This window comes from Odocoileus virginianus, chromosome 1 (assembly GCF_023699985.2).
Source record: "Odocoileus virginianus isolate 20LAN1187 ecotype Illinois chromosome 1, Ovbor_1.2, whole genome shotgun sequence".
Classification (NCBI taxonomy): domain Eukaryota; kingdom Metazoa; phylum Chordata; class Mammalia; order Artiodactyla; family Cervidae; genus Odocoileus; species Odocoileus virginianus.
Window position 1 is genome coordinate 71,853,325 of NC_069674.1, and position 18,945 is coordinate 71,872,269.

Genomic DNA, 18,945 nt, shown 5'->3' on the forward strand with positions numbered 1-18,945 from the left:
ATGTTTAATAACTCCTGTCAGTATCACATAGCTCTTAAGGTTCTCCAGTAATGAAATGTATACTATGAAGGTTAATATATATTAAGATACTCTGTTTTTGGAATAGATAAATTTTCAGAGGAACTGTCTTGGTAGCCAAATAGCTACACATAAAAGGGCTTTGCCAGTAGCATGACTACTGGCATTATGGTTTGCCTGTATAACTGTTCATCACTTTTTTTACTCTGTGTACATAAATGTGGTATATTGGCTTTACATAAAGAAAATTAATGTATGAGGTCAGAATAATAAGTTCCCCTATTTATTTTCTTGCATATTATTATGTTACTTTTTATACCTTTAATTAAAATGAATCAGCGCAACTTTACTTCCTTCAGAGGAAATAGATTCCTTAGTCTGCAGAAGCATATCTTTTATCATATTTCAATCACATTTTTATCTGCCAAAGAATATTTTAAAGTAGATTCTTTTGTTCATTGTTAGAAGTTCTTTAAATGAAATATGTTATTAAAATAACTTAGAAATAATATAATATTAAAAATATCAACTGTATCTCATTCTGGAACTAACCTTTTTTTGGGGGAGGGACCAGTCTTTTTGTGTTATTTCTATTGATATCTGATAATGTAAAGATTAGTGTTTTATTGTGTTTCTATCTTTAACCCTCAACTGTCCTATTTTGAAGTTTTATTCTTTTAATTATAGATCTGAAACAAAACAAAAAAAACAAACATACACTAAGTATATGATTTTGTTTGTAGTAAAGCTTTCAGCTTTTCTTTCTACCATTTTCTGTTCTGTGAAACTGCGAGAGATACTTTATTTTACCTGGGGGAATACTTCTATTTTCTATGTGCTTCAGTTTGTAATATTTGCTCCGAAGAGAAAAGTTAAATGGATCCTTTGGAGAAATGCTAGATTTTAAAAAAATCAGAAAAGTAACTAAATCAAGTATTAAGGGTAAGTGTGTGTCTTTCTGAATGAGATTGTATCATTGTTTAGTCTTTCAGAAAGGTTCAAATCTCAGCGATCATTTTCTTTTGTATCAGACATGCATAAGTTGAACAGTCAATAATATGAATAATTAGTAATATGAATTTGATACACATTTGTCTTTGAACACTAGTATATTAGGAGTTATGTAAACAGATTGACAACTAAGTGCCTTTGCTGACAAATTTTAGAGTATTTTTGAACAATCAGTTGCCCTAGTACAGGTTCTGAGAGTTCTTAACTTATATGCATTTTTATAACTGTAATTTCTTTTGCGACATGTTCAATGTATATGCTAACTAGTTTTCAGATAGAATTTTAGTGTCCTTGAAATTGTACATGAGATAGCTTTGTATAGATAAATATATCTGTTCTATAAATATAAATGCGTTCACCAGTTTCTGTTTTTTAGTGTATGTAGATAAGATTTTATTTTGAAATGCAGTTAATATACTCACCAATTTCTGTTTATTTTTTATAGAGTCATTTGCCCTGGCTCCATAGTTCCCACCCGGGATTAGAAAAAATAAGTGCTATCGTATGGGAAGGCAATGACTGCAAGAAAGCAGATATGTCTGTCCTTGAAATCAGTGGAATGATAATGAACAGAGTGAGTTTTTAAATTTTATTTGTTTAGCTAGTGATTATTAATATAGCAAATGATTACTGGAGTGTTATATTTACAAGCTACTCACCTCATTTCTTCAACTTGAAAGAAAGAATTCCTTGTATTTGAGTGATTTGTCACCAAAACACTCTCATTTTTTGGTGCTTTTCATTTTCTGATCAAGAATAGACCTTGATGGTTTAAAATTTTATTTTATGTTATTCTTTTTTTTGCTTTCAGTGGACCAAATTTAGGAGCTGCTAGGTGTATCCAAGTGTTAATGAAAACATTTTTCTGTATCATTTATCCTAGTTTGTTTATTTATTACTACTCAAAACATTAAAAAAGAGAATTCACACTGGAAAATTTCTATTGATGCTTGCCTTTAAATATACAAGAGTAATGCAACTAATGGTAAAAGAATCTTAAGTCACTTGAAGATGTAGAATACAAATCCTACAGATTTAAGCTTCAGTTTCTATTATTCTTTTATGACATCATTACTACTTTTAAAATTTTGCCTAATTCCCATGGACAGCTAAGCATGATTTAACTTGCAATTTTAAATTTCTTATGTGTTGCTAACTAAAACTGTTGTGCATACTTTTATATAGGACAGGAATTAAAATAACTGGTTTCAGAAACTGAGCTACTTCCTATTACAAATCTCCATGTGAACTATGAAAAGCTATTGACAAGGAGTCTCCAAAAACTTGCATCTAGTTAATACTCTGTACCTTATTTGTGAATTTTTGCATGCTATGCAATATGATGATAAAAAAGGTAGCTAGATGATATTTAAAATCCCTCCCAGTCCTGCCAATTTTATATTTTCCATTATTTAATTTCCAAATTCCTTTTTTTCTTATAATTTCCCTGCCCCCTTTTCCCTCACTCTTATTTAATTTTTACCCCTCTAGCATATTCTCTTGTGAAATGGTTTCAGTAAATAATATATATATATATGTATATATACATAAAAGAAAGTAGTTTTGCAGTTTAAGGAGATTATCCATTTGTATTGTGAACTCTTTGAAGAAGAACATAAAGTATAAATTCTAGATTTTTTTTCTTTAACTGGATTTAAGTGGATACAAGATCTCCTCATTCTTTTCAGTATTCTAGTATTTGTAAATATTTCTAAATTTTTAAATAATGAGATAAGTAGAATATTTTTTTCAAGTCCAAGTAAGACCAGGTAAGTAAATCCTTTTGCCTCTACTTAATGAATTAGAGATCTGATAATGAACTATTTTTAAAAACTGAAAAATATCGACTTACGTTTTATGTGTAATAGGTTCTCAAGCTTTGAGTAAATTTAAATTTCATTATTCAGGTATTGAAACTGATATATTTTAATAGTAATTTCATATTGCTATAAATAAAATAATGCTTCATTAGGAATTAATTTTACTGTAGATAAAATTTGTGTACATTTTTTTTTCTCTCTCTCTATAAAGGTAAACAGCCATATACCAGGAATAGGCTACCAGATTTTTGGAAATGCAATCTCTCTAATCCTGGGTTTAACTCCATTTGTTTTCCGACTCTCCCAAGCTACCGACTTGGATCAACTCACAGCACATTCTGCTTCAGAACTTTATGTGATTGCGTTTGGTTCTAATGAAGATGTTATAGTTCTTTCTATGGTTATAATAAGTTTTGTGGTTCGTGTGTCTCTTGTGTGGATTTTCTTTTTTTTGCTCTGTGTAGCAGAAAGAACTTATAAACAGGTGGGTATAATATGGACGTCTCAATAGAGAATTTTATCCTTTTCATAATATTCACGGTATCCCTGAAGTATTTTGGTGTTTCATTAAATCATTTTGATGTGCTAATTGTTTCCCCATTTTGTTTTTATAATAGTTAACCAAATAAAACCTTAATAACTTCTATTTTGTTAATTTTTGTTTTTATGTGGTAATCTACTTGAAAATTAATTTTTATTTTAATCTTTTTTAGCGATTACTTTTTGCAAAACTCTTTGGACATTTAACATCGGCAAGGAGGGCTCGAAAATCTGAGGTTCCCCATTTCCGATTGAAGAAAGTACAGAATATAAAAATGTGGCTCTCTCTCCGATCCTATCTTAAGGTAGAATGGTAGTGATAAAAGTACCCTTAACGTGCTGGCTCCCTCATAGTTCCAGTTCTTTGTCAGTATGTATGTATGTCTAGATTAATAGTCAGATTTGTACTCACATGGTGCTATGTGGCCACGTCTAGTGTTCATTTTGATCCATATGCAGAAATTCAAAATGTTAAACTGGTTCTTTACAGTAAAACATCTGAATTCCAAAAGGCTTAAATGCATTTTAGGTAGATGATTCAAAATCAGGTTGTCCTAAATTTATCTTTGTTCTTAAATCTCACCAACTACTACTACTCATTCAAAAGCTAGATTAAAGATTTTGTTTCTACAATAGAATGATTATATCACAAGCCAGCAGAGGGAGCCCACTGCTTAAAAAAGGAAATTAAAAAAAAAAAATCTGTCAATGAGCTACCTCACTGAGGTGGCCTATTACTATTTGAAAACTTTAGCTTCTAATTCTAAGCCATCCTTCTTATGCCATTCTTTTCCTTTAATCTTTTAAAATAACTTTCCTCATTATGGAATTAAGATATAAAAGCTCAGGAGGGAAATGGGAAACATCTGAATTAGTTTTAGGAAACATTTCTTCTGAGGATTATTTCTTTGTTGCATAGCAATAAATTTCATTGTGTATGGAGTAATCATAGCTTAGTAAAATTGACCTAAAGGCCAACTGTCCTCTGACATGCTTAGATCTTTAATGACTTTTATTTTGAGGTAACAAGGAAAAAGTAGAAAACTTTTGCATTATTTGTCTACACTTCTGTTTTTAAGAAAAAAAAATCATTATGCTGTTTATTTAACTTGTTAAATTCAGCTAAGTTAGTCTTCATTGGGCGATGCCACAGATCAGTGTAGATTGTTTTTTCTCACTGTGACACCACTGGAAGGATAGATATGATCCTTGTTACCTGTCTTAGTGAGAAGCCACCTAAAATTTGCTCTCCTTATCATCCTTGAGCAGGTATTGCATTCTTTTATGCATTGATTATTTTAGTCAATAAACATTCATTTAATGTTAACCATGTGCCATTCACTATTGATGAGATGAAACTCTCTGCCATTAGCTCATTCTTTAGTGAGGGAAACATGTAACCCGAGGTCTAGGAATTATCCTGAGTACTGACTTCCTCTCTTGGATTTCCAACATTCAGTTTATCACCAGTTCCCACCCTTTCTGCTTCCAAAATGTATCTGAAATCCATTTACTTCTCTCTCTCTTTTTATTTCCCCACCCTAATTGCAGCCACCAATTATCTCCTGTATTGGATTACTGCAGTTACATCTTATATGGCCTCTAGCGTTCCTGTTTCCTCCTTTTAATATTTTTCTCAGTTTGCTACCAGAGATGTCTTAAAAATGTAGATTTGACCATATTCTTAAAACTTTCTGAAAATTCTCCATTGATCTTAGGATGTAGAACCAAATCTTAATAGGGCTTTTAATGCCCTTCTTGACTCAGCTGCTGCAGATAGCTTGTCCCTGTTGTCTCATTTTGAAATACTTTCCTTCCTGCATTCCAGCCAGACTACACTGCTTCAATGCTTTGAATGTACTGTGACCTTTTCTGTTTTACATTCTTGCACTTGCTTTTCCGTCTACCAATAACAGTGCTGTGTGCCATCATGCTACTGCACCCTACTTTGGTGTAAATATCACTTCCTTGGAGAGATCTTCCCAGGCCTACACAATCTTTCTGAGAGTTAGGAGAATGGGCCTGGGAAGATCTCTCTAAGGAAGTGATATTTGTACCAAACTTATCACCAATGTTCTGAAAGCATTCTATACCTTTCCTTCATAGCTCTCATCACAACTTGCAAGTATATCTGTCTCTATGAACTTGATGTTTGACTCCTTGTCTGGTTTGTTCTCTACTATATTTCTAGCATCTAGCACTGTCCCTCATTCTGAGCAGGTGTCCAAAAAACCTGTTGAATAAATGGTTAGGGTTTGACAAAATGGAATATTTGGGAGTTATCCTTCTACAAATTCTAGGCTATCTATTCACCATTTTTCATTGTGTTGCAAATCCTCAGGCAATAGTAACAGTTTATAATTAAAATTCATCTCACAAATTAGGTATATTTTCAATGTCATAAGCTATGGTCAGTGTGCAGTGATGGATCAGTACCTTAGTTGAAAGCATGGAATAAGCTGCTAATTAGTAAATATATTTAAAAGTGTTTTCACCTTTTTCCCCCCAGCGTCGAGGTCCTCAGCGATCAGTTGATGTCATAGTTTCATCTGCTTTCTTGTTGACTATCTCAGTTGTATTTATCTGTTGTGCCCAGGTGAGTTAACTTATTCTGTGTAGAGCTTAGATAATCAGATCTATAAATATTCAACCTCCAAGGCTTTCTAATAATAAAGTAATAAGTAATTTGAAATTGAATTTTTACAGTTTATTTTTTTCAGTAGAGTAAGTAAATGCATCTTACTTATTTACATGATGACCAATGACTAAGTTATTTTCAGGTGTCTGTTAATTGAACGTAAAATAATTAGCTTTTGTCTACAATTCACCTTTATTTCCCCAAACAAACTGATGAGTGTCTAGAGTTAGGAAATTTTTCAGACTATTTTCCATGATCTCTGCTTTATTCACATTTAATATTAACTTTTATTTTATACCTGAAATATCACTGTGACTTAACTGCCTCATCTCTGAAAAAAGAATTCTCATTGACCAAGATTAGTCAGGAAGTACAAAAGCATCTCAGGATATATTCTATGCTATGAAATTTAAACTTCCGTTTCAAGTAATAAGATATGCTAGATTACCTGAAAATTCTTCTGGTTTGAAACATACAATACTGGGGGAAAATAAACAGCATCTTAATATGTATAAGTGAGCTGTTTTATAAATATACATATTGCTTGTATATTTCAGTTTATAACACAGTAAGGGGCCAAAAATGAGGATAAAAGTGAAAAACAGAGCAGTTAAGTATATGTGTTAATGTTAGGTTGAAGTGCTTTGTTGGTGTTAGTATGTGAGAGACTTGAGATTTTACGCCCATTTGAGAACGGGAGATGAGGCCTTGATCTGCTCTACTTCCTTATACATAAACTACAGGGCCAGAATCCTCAAAGGCCTACAGTCTCAGTGAAAAGGTGCAATAAGAAAAAGTCTGCCTAACAGCACAGGAAGACAATAAGGAAGCTTGGTCAGTTTTGCCAGGGTTCTGGCCAAGGAGGCAGAGAAAGTCTCTCCTAAGAATATATAAATGTAGGTCAGCTTTTAATACAGGTTCAGGGTATAAGTGTACATTACAGATCTTGTCTTGTAGCTGCTGTGTCAAGAAGTTAATATAACAAGGTCCTAGATTCCTGGATACCTGAAAGAAGCTAAACCAAGACTGTTCTTGGGATGTAACTTCAACCCTAATCCTCATAGAATTTGCACAGTTAAAGCCCCTTCAGGTCTCAGAACACATGAAAAAACTTTCTAGATGAGTGAGTCAACAAATTAACACACAGCAGGAGTACATCTCCAGCAACTTCAGATCTGATCAGATAGAAACTATAAGCTTGTTTAAAATGACTGAAAATATAGGTAACACTATTAAAAAAAAAGAGCAGATAGATTTGAAAAATACCCAAGCATTGCTTCACAGAAGTTAAAAAAAGAAGTCACTGACATTAAAAACACAAACAGAAGAAACAGCAAATCGAAGACAAAGATATCTGGTGAGCTGGGAGATGGAAGAAATTACCCAGAATATAGAACAGAGATGAAGAGATGAAAATACGAAAAGGAGATCCAACATATGTCTAATAAGAATTTCATATTGAAAGAAGAGAGCAATATTTGGAGAAATGATGACTTAAGAGTTTTTCTGAATTAGTAGAAGACATTAATTTTCAGGTTTAGGAAGGACAAGAAGAACAAGAAGCCACAATAAAAACAAATTGACACTTTGGATACTGCAGTAGAGATACTGCTGAACACCAAAAACGGAAAAATCTAACACAATCGAAAGGAAGACTGGTTTCTTTACTCAAAATTGCTTGTTGCATTTCAGTCTTTTCTTCAGGGTTTTATTTCCATATTCCTGAAGTACATCCTGCAGTATTTTTGTCTCTAATGAACATAAAATCTATTTCTGTCAACAAAAGACACATGGAACATAATAACATTTTCAAGTTTTGCATTTTTCAAGTTTTGCATTTTCAATGCAAAAAGATAGAAAAGTACATTGCAGATAAATACTAGCCAAGAGAAAGCTGGTAAAGTAACATTAATAGCAGATGAAATAGACTGTAATCTAAGATATGTTACTGGGATAAAGACAAACCTGACAAAAATTTTGAAAAATTAGTCAGGAAGATCTAACAATTCTAAAATTGTGTGTGTTATCACATAACTTCACTCCTATCTATATGCAGCCTAAATCAATAGCACTGTAGTAAGGAATTGACAAAATGCCACTTTGGGAGCTTTGAACACATTTCTTTAATAATTGATGAAGCAGACAAAAATACGAAGACATGTATCTAAACAAGACAGTTAAAATTTTATTCTGAGATTGGACAATACATACTCTTTTCAGACACAGAGCAGTTTATTAACCTTTCCCATGTATTGGGAGACAAAATGATTCTCAACTGATACCATACAGACCTCTAGTTATATACAGTTAAAGTAGAAAACAATGACAGCAAAAAGAAAACCATGCATTTGGAAATTTCAAAACATACTTATAGATGGCAGTGTTTAAAAAGAAAACTCACAGTATTAAACAAATAGTTGAGAATTAAAAAAAAATAGTAGTATATATTAATGTCATTAAAGTTAAAAGCTTCTGTGGACAGTTTTGTAGAAATGTTAATTAAAACTGACTCAGAAAGTAACTGAAGCGCTGAGAAGACCCTGCAGCCATATAGCAGTATTGATTCAGTAGTTTGAAAATCTGCTACCAACAAAAATCCCCAAGACCCTTGTGATTTTTACAGATGAATTTTGCCAGATGTTTTAATAAACAAGTAATCCTAATCCTATGCAAAAGATCTAGAGAGTAGAAAAAGGGAATATTCCCCCAACTCATTTAATGTACTTCATGTAACATTGTTACCAATCCAGAGAGACAATATGAGCACAGGAAGCAGTGAACTAGCTTAGATGCAGAAATACTCAGAAGATGAAGCCAGCAGTTAATAACAGTAAATATGCCATGACCTAGACAGCCTATCCCTTGGATGCAGACGTTTTCGACTTTAGAAAATCCAGTTATCTAGTTTGAACTCCTTTAGTTGATTAAAGGAGAAATCATCTGATCATTTCAATAGATTCAGAAAACAAATTGGTAAATTTCAATGGGAGATTCATAATAGAGTGACTGAAAAGTAACTGTTCTTAATTTGATAAATAAAAATCTTTCAAAAACTGGAGCAAACATTGTACATATATTTATTATCTTTGAGATATTTTAAAATCAGGAACGAGATGGGTGCTCTCTTTATCACTTCTAGTTAAGGAAGGTACTAACCAGTGAAGATAGGGGAAAGAAAGAAATTGTATAAAGATTGGAAAAAAAAAATAGACTGTATGGATGTCTATGTATAATATTCTAGTAACTTTCCAGACAAATTATTAAAAACATGACACATTTTTTAGAAGTGCAAGATCAACAAAAATGGATATAACCTCAATATAAAAGAATCAGTTTTGTTTCTCTAAGTCAGAAATCAGCAAACTTCTGTAAAGGGCCAGTCTAAAATAAGACTTTTACCTGATATATTCAGCCTCTTACTTATTCTTCTCTCCTGCCTCTCCCTAAAATTTGTTAAGTATTAAAGCACCATAAATGACAAAAGAGAGTCTGTGAAAAAATACTGCCAAATACATGGTTTAAATAGCTTTGTTACTCATAGCTTTGTTACTCACAAAAATAACTTCAACAAATCAATGAAAACAGATATGAATCTTTACTCTTCTGTTTTTGAAAATCTAAAAAATATTGCAAGATATTAAGATTTAATGAAAGTAAATATATGGGTTTTGATTACATCATACTCCATACCTTTCATGTGCTTGAAATATTTCCTAAGAAATGTCGAATGTTTGAAAAATGTAACACTATATCCATGATCTATCTGTATGAAGTAAAATTTTACTTTCTTTTGAAGAAGAAATTTTTGAATCACATTCTTCTTCATATTGCCTTTTCCCTACATTTTTAGTTGCTTCATGTACATGAGATCTTCCTTGATTGTCACTACAATTGGGAACTGGTAATCTGGTGCATCTCGTTAACCCTTTTTCTCCTAAGATTTGTTACCCTTGGATCAGAAACAAGTAAAAAATACAGCAATACCTCAATATTACTTACTGAACAGGTGAGAATTCATGTTTATTATGTTATAAATTAATGTCTGATACCTACATGTTAAAATAAAAAGTTTTCATTTACTTCAGAATTTTTCAGGAACCTCTATTAAGACCATTTACGTTGCAGAGCAAAACTTGAAATTTGGTAGCGCACAAAACTTTCTTCATTGTTCAGCCTTGATACAGATTTCAAGTTTAAGCTACTGTTTCTGTGTCCCATTTTAATTTGATAAGCAGGAAATACCATTTGTAGAAATGTAGAAATCCCATTGTTGGGATAGGTTTGCATTGCAGTGTAGCAGAGCCATATTTGAATAAGCATAAACTTTTATTCAATAGAAAGTGTAAAGCCTAATAATTTTGATGCTTAACTTTATTTTGTATGAATTTTTTAAAAAGCGTTTTCCTTATTTCATAGGAATTATTTAAACAAACTATTTCTAGTGAACTTGTTGAGTATTTTTGTCAGGAATAGTTTGATTTTTAGAAATTGGTAACCCGGTCAAACCAAGTCAGTTTTAGAGGGAAAGCGGAAAGTAGGAAACAAACCAACTGATTTGCTTTACTCTAGTTATTGTTTATTTTCTGTGTTGATTTGGATCTGGGACTAAAGGGTTTCACTTTTTTTTTTTTTTTATTAGTTGGAGGCTAATTACTTTACAACATTACAGTAGTTTTTGTTATACATTGAAATGAATTAGCCATGGATTTACATGTATTCCCCATCCCAGTCCCCCCTCCCACCTCCCTCTCCACCCGATCCCTCTGGGTCTTCCCAGTGCACCAGGCCCGAGCACTTGTCTCATGTACCCAACCTGGGCTGGTTATCTGTTTCACCCTAGATAATATACATGTTTCAATGCTGTTCTCTTGAAACATCCCACCCTCGCCTTCTCCCAGAGTCCACAAGTCTGTTCTATACATCTGAGTCTCTTTAAATAATGAAATCCAGTTTTCCTTCTTTCAGCTTTTAGTTACATTTGAAAAGTTAAAAAAATATTATTTTCTTGTTGTAAAATATTTGCTGTAAGAAGTGAGGAATATATAGTTAAGTGTGAAGAAGATGTTTTTCACCTATCACCTATACTCTTAATAATAGAGAATTACTGCTGATATTTTAGCAAATGTTTTTCAGCTCCTCTTAAAAATGAGTATTTGTTATAATTTAAAAAAATAAGTATTTGTTATAATTTTAAGTATATTTGTTAATTCTTTTTTTAATAAAAGATAAACCTCTACTTGAAAATGGAGAAGAAACCTAACAAGAAGGAGGAATTGACACTAGTGAACAATGTTTTAAAACTGGCTACTAAATTGCTAAAGGTAAGAGTGAAAATGAAAATGGACATCATGTAGAAAATGCTGTTCTAACTTTTCTTACTTTTTTGTTTATAGATCCTACTTTGTGTTTGGTTTTCAGGATTATCGAAATTGTTTTCCAAATTATTTTTGAGCACATTCATGCTGTTTACATTTTATTTCTCATTGAAAAACTAATCAAAGTAATTCAGATCATTTCATTTTGAAATTTTAAGACTCTTAATAATGTTTAGAATATTGTAGAAGTTGGCATCTTTGGAAATTTTTGCATCCTAGAACTTAAAATAGATTTTAAAAAGGAAGATTTGGTGTTAATTTGCTATTTTTTTTTCATTTTGTATTTCTCAAAACAGTAATACTGTTTACTTGGCCTGAGTTGGTTTAAAAAGTAGTAATACATTATAGTAATCACTATAATAATAATTATATATCACCAGTAAATAAATTTTCAAAGCTTTTTTGGTAGCAATCAAAAATAATATAATTTCAGTATATCTGATCTCATATTAACTCTTTCATTTCAGTTCAGTAGCTCAGTTGTGTCCGACTCTTTGTGAGCCCATAAACCGCAGCACACCAGGCCTCCCTGTCCATCACCATCTCCCGGAATTTACCCAAACCCTTGTCCGTTGAGTCAGTGATGCATTCCAACTATCTCATCCTCTGTTGTCCCCTTCTCCTCCTGCCCCCAATCTTTCCCAGCATCAGGGTCTTTTCCAGTGAGTCAGCTCTTTGCATCAGGTGGCCAACGGATTGGAGTTTCAGCTTCAACATCAGTCCTTCCAATGAACACCCAGGACTGATCTCCTTTAGGATGGACTGGTTGGATCTCCTTGCAGTCCAAGGGATTCTCAAGAGTTTTCTCCAACATCACAGTTCAAAAGCATCAATTTTCAACACTCAGATTTCTTTATAGTCCAACTTTCACATCCATACATGACCACTGGAACAACCATAGCCTTGACTAGACGGACCTTTGTTGGCAAAATAATGTCTCTGCTTTTTAATATGCTGTCTAGGTGGGTCATAACTTTCCTTCCAAGGAGTAAGCATCTTGTAACTTCATGGCTACAGTCACCATCTGCAGTGATTTTGGAGCCAAAAAAAATAAAGTCAGCCACTGTTTCCTCTGTTTCCCCATCTATTTGCCATGAAGTGATGGGACCGGATGCCATGATGTTAGTTTTCTGAATGTTGAGCTTTAAGCCAGCTTTTTCACTCTCCTCTTTCACTTTCATCAAGAGGCTCTTTAGTTCTTCTTCACTTTTCTGCCTTAACGGTGGTGTCATCTGCATATCTGAGGTTATTGATATTTCTCCTGGCAATCTTGATTCCAACTTGTGCTTCCTCCAGCTCAGCATTTCTCATGATGTACTCTGCATATAAGTTAAATAAGCAGGGTGACAATATACAGCCTTGACGTACTTCTTTTCCTATTTGGAACCAGTCTGTTGTTCCATGTCCAGTTCTAACTGTTGCTTCCTGACCTGCATACGGGTTTCTCAAGAGGCAGGTCAGGTGGTTCAGTATTCCCACTTTGGAGGTAATTTAATAAAATATCATCATCACTGCAGTGTTAGTAATTCCTTTATTTCTTGAAACTATTTTTTAAAATCTCTGTTTCTGTAACAAATGGAAATTTTAGAATTGTTTATAAAGTGTTCATAGAATAGTAAGAAATTAGTTGTGTCTCAATGCTATGGTTACTTCTTCAGTTAGCTAAAATGCATTAACTGACAATAGAGTGTGCCTCACAGTATATTAGGCACTGAAAGGGTTCAGAAGAGTTAGGTGGGTTTTGTTTTTGTCTTTTCTATTTTTGTTTATTTATTTTTGGCTCTGTGGGTCTTTGTTGCAGCGTGGGCTTTTCTCTAGTTGTGGTGAGCAGGGCCCGCTTTCTAGTTGTGGTGAGCAGTCTTCTCTTTGCGGTGGCTTCTCTTTGCGGTGGCTTCTCTTCGTGGAGTATAGGCTCCTAGGCGCATGGCCTTCAGTAGTTGCCAGTCCTGCGCTCTGGAGCACCGGCTCAGTAGATGTGGCAGATGAGCTTAGTTGCTCTGCAGCACGTGGGATCTTCCCAGACCAAAGCTCAAATCCATGTCTCCTGCATTGGCAGACAGATTTTTTTTTTTTTTTACCACTGAGCCACCAAGGAAGCTCTGGGTGGGTTTTTGACACATAAATGTCCAGTATCTTGAAAGTGTAGGCACTATGCTAGCTAGGAGGAGGCTATAAAGTTGAGACTTCATGTGAGCAGCTACATTTGCAAAATAGAAATACAAAGTTAACCAAAATACAAAGCACATCAGTGTGATCCTTTTTGATTCAAACATAGTCTTCTATTCAGAACCTGGGAGATTGCTCCTTCTTTCTCTTTCTTCACAGCCAGGAAATTCTTGGGCCCATTGACTTACCCTCTCAAATATTGTCCAGTTCATCCTCTTTTTCCTGCCAGTACTGCTCTAAGTCAGACCTGCATCATTTTCACTTGAGCTTCTGATACACTGAACTCTGAGGGCTTCTTCCTTCTGGTCTTGCTGCTCTCTAATCTGTATTTCTCACATGCACATCTGATATACTACTGCCCAAATTAAATTCCTTTCGTGCCAGTCTCCTGTCACAGTTTGCCTAAAGAATGACCCTTACCTAAGTAGCCAGTTTTATAAAATTTATACTTGCCTTGTACAACCTGTAGCAATTCAAAGGTGCCATGTTCTTGTGTCTTGGGGAATACCTTCTCTCCTCCCATGCACCAAGTTGCAGGAGCACCTTCTACTCTGGTCCTCTGCCATTTATACATATTTCTTTTATGGGACTCGTAGTTGAATTGTTTCTTTGCTTGTCTATTAGACTGCACGGTGCTTCAGCATGGGAACTGAATCTTAACTTCCAGAGTCTGCCATGTTTGAATCAGTCAATCAATTAGTGAATCTATGCATTAGAAATTATCTCAAAGGGGAATTTTATATATATATATATATATATATATATATGCATATATGTATGTATATGTGTGTGTGTGTATAGACAGAAAATTTGGCTAAGTTTCTAATTCTTATGCAAAAATATATTGTTCTCTTTCTCTTTCAATTTCTGTTGTTATAGTGAAAAATATTCTTTAACCTTGCAGCTACCAGACCAATAGTTTATCAGTCATTTGTTTGGGACAGAAATTGGAGTTACAAATTTAGGTTATAGATTTCTTTTAAATGAAAGTCACTTTTTCCTAAGAAAACCTAAAAGTATATTTACTTACCTCAGGTTTAACCAAGTTTATTCTTTCTAAGACTATCATGATTTGTAACTGTCTTTTGAAATGGTGTTTGTAAAAATTCTCTTTGCATATTGCCCTGAATTAGTTTAACTAATAATTCTTAATGAATCTGGGTTCATGGTTTTTTCCTCTTCTGCTAGGAATTGGACAGTCCCTTTAGACTATATGGACTTACAATGAATCCACTGCTTTATAACATCACCCAGGTTGTCATCCTGTCAGCTGTTTCTGGTGTTATCAGTGACTTGCTTGGATTTAATTTAAAGGTAAGGGCTTGCAGGTATTTTTAAATTTCTTAGTACCCTGTTATATTTTCATGATGTTTATTTCACCCTTACACTTGTGAGATCTCACATGTATAGGAATGGATCATTTTGATTATATTATATACAGTTAATGAAGATAACATTTATTTTCAAAGAATGATAAATATTCTTGGCTTATAATACTGATTGATGGAGCTTCTCATTCAGAACAGTATTTGTTACAAATGATACTCTTGGATAAGATAAGTGGAAGTGCTTATTTTTTTCCTCATATATAAGATGAATCTAATTTAGATGATTTTTAAAAAAAGAGCCCTATTATTGGCTTTGGCCAAAGGCTATATTATTTATCTATATAGCAATATATGCATCCTCCAACATGTGCAATGCTGCTAGTGAATAAGGTGTAGAATGTTTATATTAACCGATAGTAAATGTATATTGTCACTTTCCAGTTAGAGAAAGCAAGAGAAATTGGAGTCTCACTTTTTCATTTGCTTGAGGTGAATTCTTAAAAATAAAAGAATAAAAGAATTTAAAATAATAGAACCTTCACTTGTTTATGAATGAAATTTAGGTAAAAAACAATATCATGTGATGTAACTTAATAAGTTGCAATATCAAAACTGGCTCTAATGGTCCCTATTTGTATTATTTTTTCACTAGCTCTGGAAGATTAAATCATGACAATTCAGAGAAAAGAAGATATAGCCTCTTTTCCAGAATAAGAGTACCAACTAAGCTGCCTGAAAGCAGTCACTGACTCTTTGCTTCAGGAATCTCAGCTGAGAAATTGAAGTGTTTACATCAGACTGTCCTGTGCAATTCTTATATTTATTTCACTTGTTCACTGTTTTTTACATTTATTTTAGTCTTTATATTTTATTTTTAGCATTGATATACTTAGTTGTTGAAAGGGTGATGAAACTGATGTCCAGATACTTGAGATCCTGGTAATTGCTCATAAAAATGACAACAAATTGTGAGAATAGAAGCCATTGCTAAACACTGTTTCTCCATCAATGCCGTGACTTGCCTTACTTGAAGTAAACTTCTTTAACTTTGTCATCTTGCATCAGACTCAGCTAAACACATAAAGCATTTTTCTTCAGTAAATCAAGATCCAGTCCGGGTTTCTTTTGAGTTATTTTGGAACAATGCCAGGATCTAAACTGATTAAGCTGCAGTTTAAGCACCCTTCAGTATTAATATCTATGGTATTACACAACAGGTCAACAAGTGCTCTTTGATGATAAAACTCTTAATAGAGCAATAATTGTAAATGGTTACCATACTGTAAGATATTTTGATAAAAATTAACTAGTAATAATTGTATTTATTTGAAACACTGGGCTGTTTGCACAGCTCCAACTGTGCATGCTCAAAATGTGCACTTTTTAAAATTGTTACTTTTAATGCGTGTCTTTATATGGGATATGTTATAGTGTACTAGGGCATGATATGGTATCCTTTTGAGTGAGGTATATACTCATCTCACAAGTGAAGTGCCTATTGATATTACTCAAGTATGTTATGTTTACTCAAGTAAAATAATTTCTCCCCATGGTACACTATAGTGTATGCTATTCATACCACACTCAAATGAACAACTTAAGAATAACATTAAGAACTAATCAGATATTCCTGATTGCTAGCTGTAAAACTATATATGAGTTTTCAGGAAAAATAGCGACAGCTTGCAAATTCTGCTATCTCGTACATCTCCCTCCTCAACTCGCAATTATATAAGGGCTATTTTAGATGCTTTTAACCTAGAAAGTAACCCCCTCCCTCCCTTCCAAATAATTTGCCAAGTGTCCAAATGAGAACTTATCTGTTGGCATGTTAGGTAAATAGGGAAAATATGATGGTATCTTACATTGGGCCTTGATTTTAAGTTGTTATATTTGTACAATCAAATTTTAGGAGTTATATGAAATATGAAATGTTTTAGCAAACTTTTTTTTTAAACTGGGTGTCTAGTTTTTAAAAGACTTTATTTGAAACAATCTAGAATTTTCTTGGTGCAAGTTGTATCATGTTGAATATCCTCACCTTTTTTTACCATGTTTTAGGGAATTTAAAATAATTAATTGTAAATGATTTATTTGACTGGTGCAGTTTTAATCCCCAAATCATAATCTTAAGATCAGGAATGTGTGGAGAACAGAGCCATATCATAATATCACTTTGTTCTCACCATTCCTTTTGATCAGCCTCAAATCAGCCTCATTGTATAGTATATTTTCTTTGTATAGAAAACAAAAACATTTTGTTTTATTTGCCTATGTTCTAATATGTTTAACAATGACCAAAGTGCATTCTGAGTTTTTTCAAGGAATGTATTACTGGAGCTTTAAGAACATACTTATTTTCTCCTGTGAAAAATTAGGCTTTGTCTGATATGTTTATTCTTCCTCTATTGTCTAATGTTGAGGTTGTTTTTAGGAATTATATTTTATAAACTTTTTCAAGATAAGGTACATACCTATACAGAACTTAACATTTTGCACAGAATATATTGAATATATTTTGAGAAAAAAAAGTACAGCATGAGTTCTGTTAGGAATAAAAATGAAACTATTGTATCTCACAAAAAAAACCTTATTTCAGAATGGAAATATTTTTGAGAAAAGTAGCTGGGTAAACTGATTTAGGAAAATGCTTGTTTTTTGATTGAAGTTCATTTCAACTTGGAGTTGGGAGTTGATTTATTAAGTACAGTGTACCTCTCAACATCGTATTAATAATATGTTGAATTATGTCACTAATATGGCAGCAGTAGAATACTAAGAGGAAAAGTTGTCATTTTAAGTAATTTCAGAACATTAATGGAACTGTTTTCAAAGCAGAAAAATTGACATTGCTGCCTTTAAGAATACAATGAATGTAAGAAATTGAAAGAAATTGTAACATAGCACATAATATAGAAAAGACAGTTCAAAGATAGAATTGTGGCAGATGTTGTGTGTTAACTGTTGTTTCTTTGCCACATGTATCGTATTTGAAAGTTTGAATGGCAAGTTTAAAATAAAACATTCTATAACTGACAGTGTTAAACCTGGAGTGGGTTTGGTTTTGTTTGTTTTTTCAAATTTTCAAGTCATGCACATTTCTATGGTAATTTTGTTATTTACTATAGCATAAACTTTAGGTGTAACTGTTAGATTTGAGGGGAGTGGGAATACATTTTTAAAACCTTTCCAACATTTCAGATTTTGCATTGTGATTCTTAGAACATGAAAAAAGAATCAGCGCACAGGCTTTTCATCACCAAAATGCTGTGACATCATTAATGTTTGTTTGCTTGTTTGTTTGTATTTAAATACAGAAAACTGGCTGTAACCTGGGGTATTAAAATTCATTATCAGGAGGATTGTGTTTTTAACCAAGTGATTTTACACATGATTTCAACATGAGAGATTATGGCCAATAACATGGGTAAGCATTGTAATATTTCTGTTCTCTGACTGGTACAAATGTTCATAGGCGTTAATCAGGGACTCTTCATTCAAGTGCACATTACAACTTTCTTTAAGCTTAGAATTGGGTCTCTTAATGAGTTTCCCGTCACACTTACAGATAGAGCAGTATGACGTGCATCTCTTTATACTGTATGACAGAACACTCATTCTCAAGCATTTTTCTACCAGCCTTATAAGAAAGATACCACAAATGCTTATCGATATCTCTGGCTCCCCACAGGGCCTACTTCCTGGGGAGTAGACTGTGGATCTTGGATGTGGTACATGTATACTCTGAAAAAAGTATTCCATAAGTGATTTTGAAATTTTGTTCCACTTATCACTCCTCACCACCTTGAGAATTACTGTCTTATTAAGATTAGAGCATATAAATTACATGAGATTTTTAACTTCATTGACCGCTATTTTCCCAGCACATAAAATAGTGCCTAATTTCAGTCTATTGAATGAATGAATTTTGAATGATGACTTGAGTCACATAGAACCTAGACACCACCTAGTCCAAAGCCCTCATTTTACTATTGATAGGTTTAAAAAGAAATGAGTCCAAAGAAGAGATTGAAAAGCTTGCCTAAATT

The 18,945-nt window shown here is 33.1% G+C and overlaps 1 protein-coding gene across 3 annotated transcripts in view; it reads left to right on the forward strand.

Annotated features, from left to right (window-relative positions):
- The window catches only part of PHTF2 (putative homeodomain transcription factor 2), a 131,631-nt gene extending 113,689 nt beyond the window's left edge, over positions 1 to 17,942 (forward strand). For all 3 annotated transcript variants that reach the window (XM_070469825.1, XM_070469832.1, XM_070469830.1), the window contains 8 exons: positions 1,475 to 1,603; positions 3,061 to 3,333; positions 3,563 to 3,694; positions 5,899 to 5,985; positions 9,878 to 10,033; positions 11,253 to 11,348; positions 14,757 to 14,882; positions 15,549 to 17,942. In XM_070469825.1, coding sequence (XP_070325926.1) covers positions 1,475 to 1,603; positions 3,061 to 3,333; positions 3,563 to 3,694; positions 5,899 to 5,985; positions 9,878 to 10,033; positions 11,253 to 11,348; positions 14,757 to 14,882; positions 15,549 to 15,569 — 1,020 coding nt within the window. In that variant the 3' untranslated portion in view covers positions 15,570 to 17,942. The remainder of the gene's footprint in view (positions 1 to 1,474; positions 1,604 to 3,060; positions 3,334 to 3,562; positions 3,695 to 5,898; positions 5,986 to 9,877; positions 10,034 to 11,252; positions 11,349 to 14,756; positions 14,883 to 15,548) is intronic.
- The last annotated feature ends 1,003 nt before the right edge of the window (positions 17,943 to 18,945 follow it).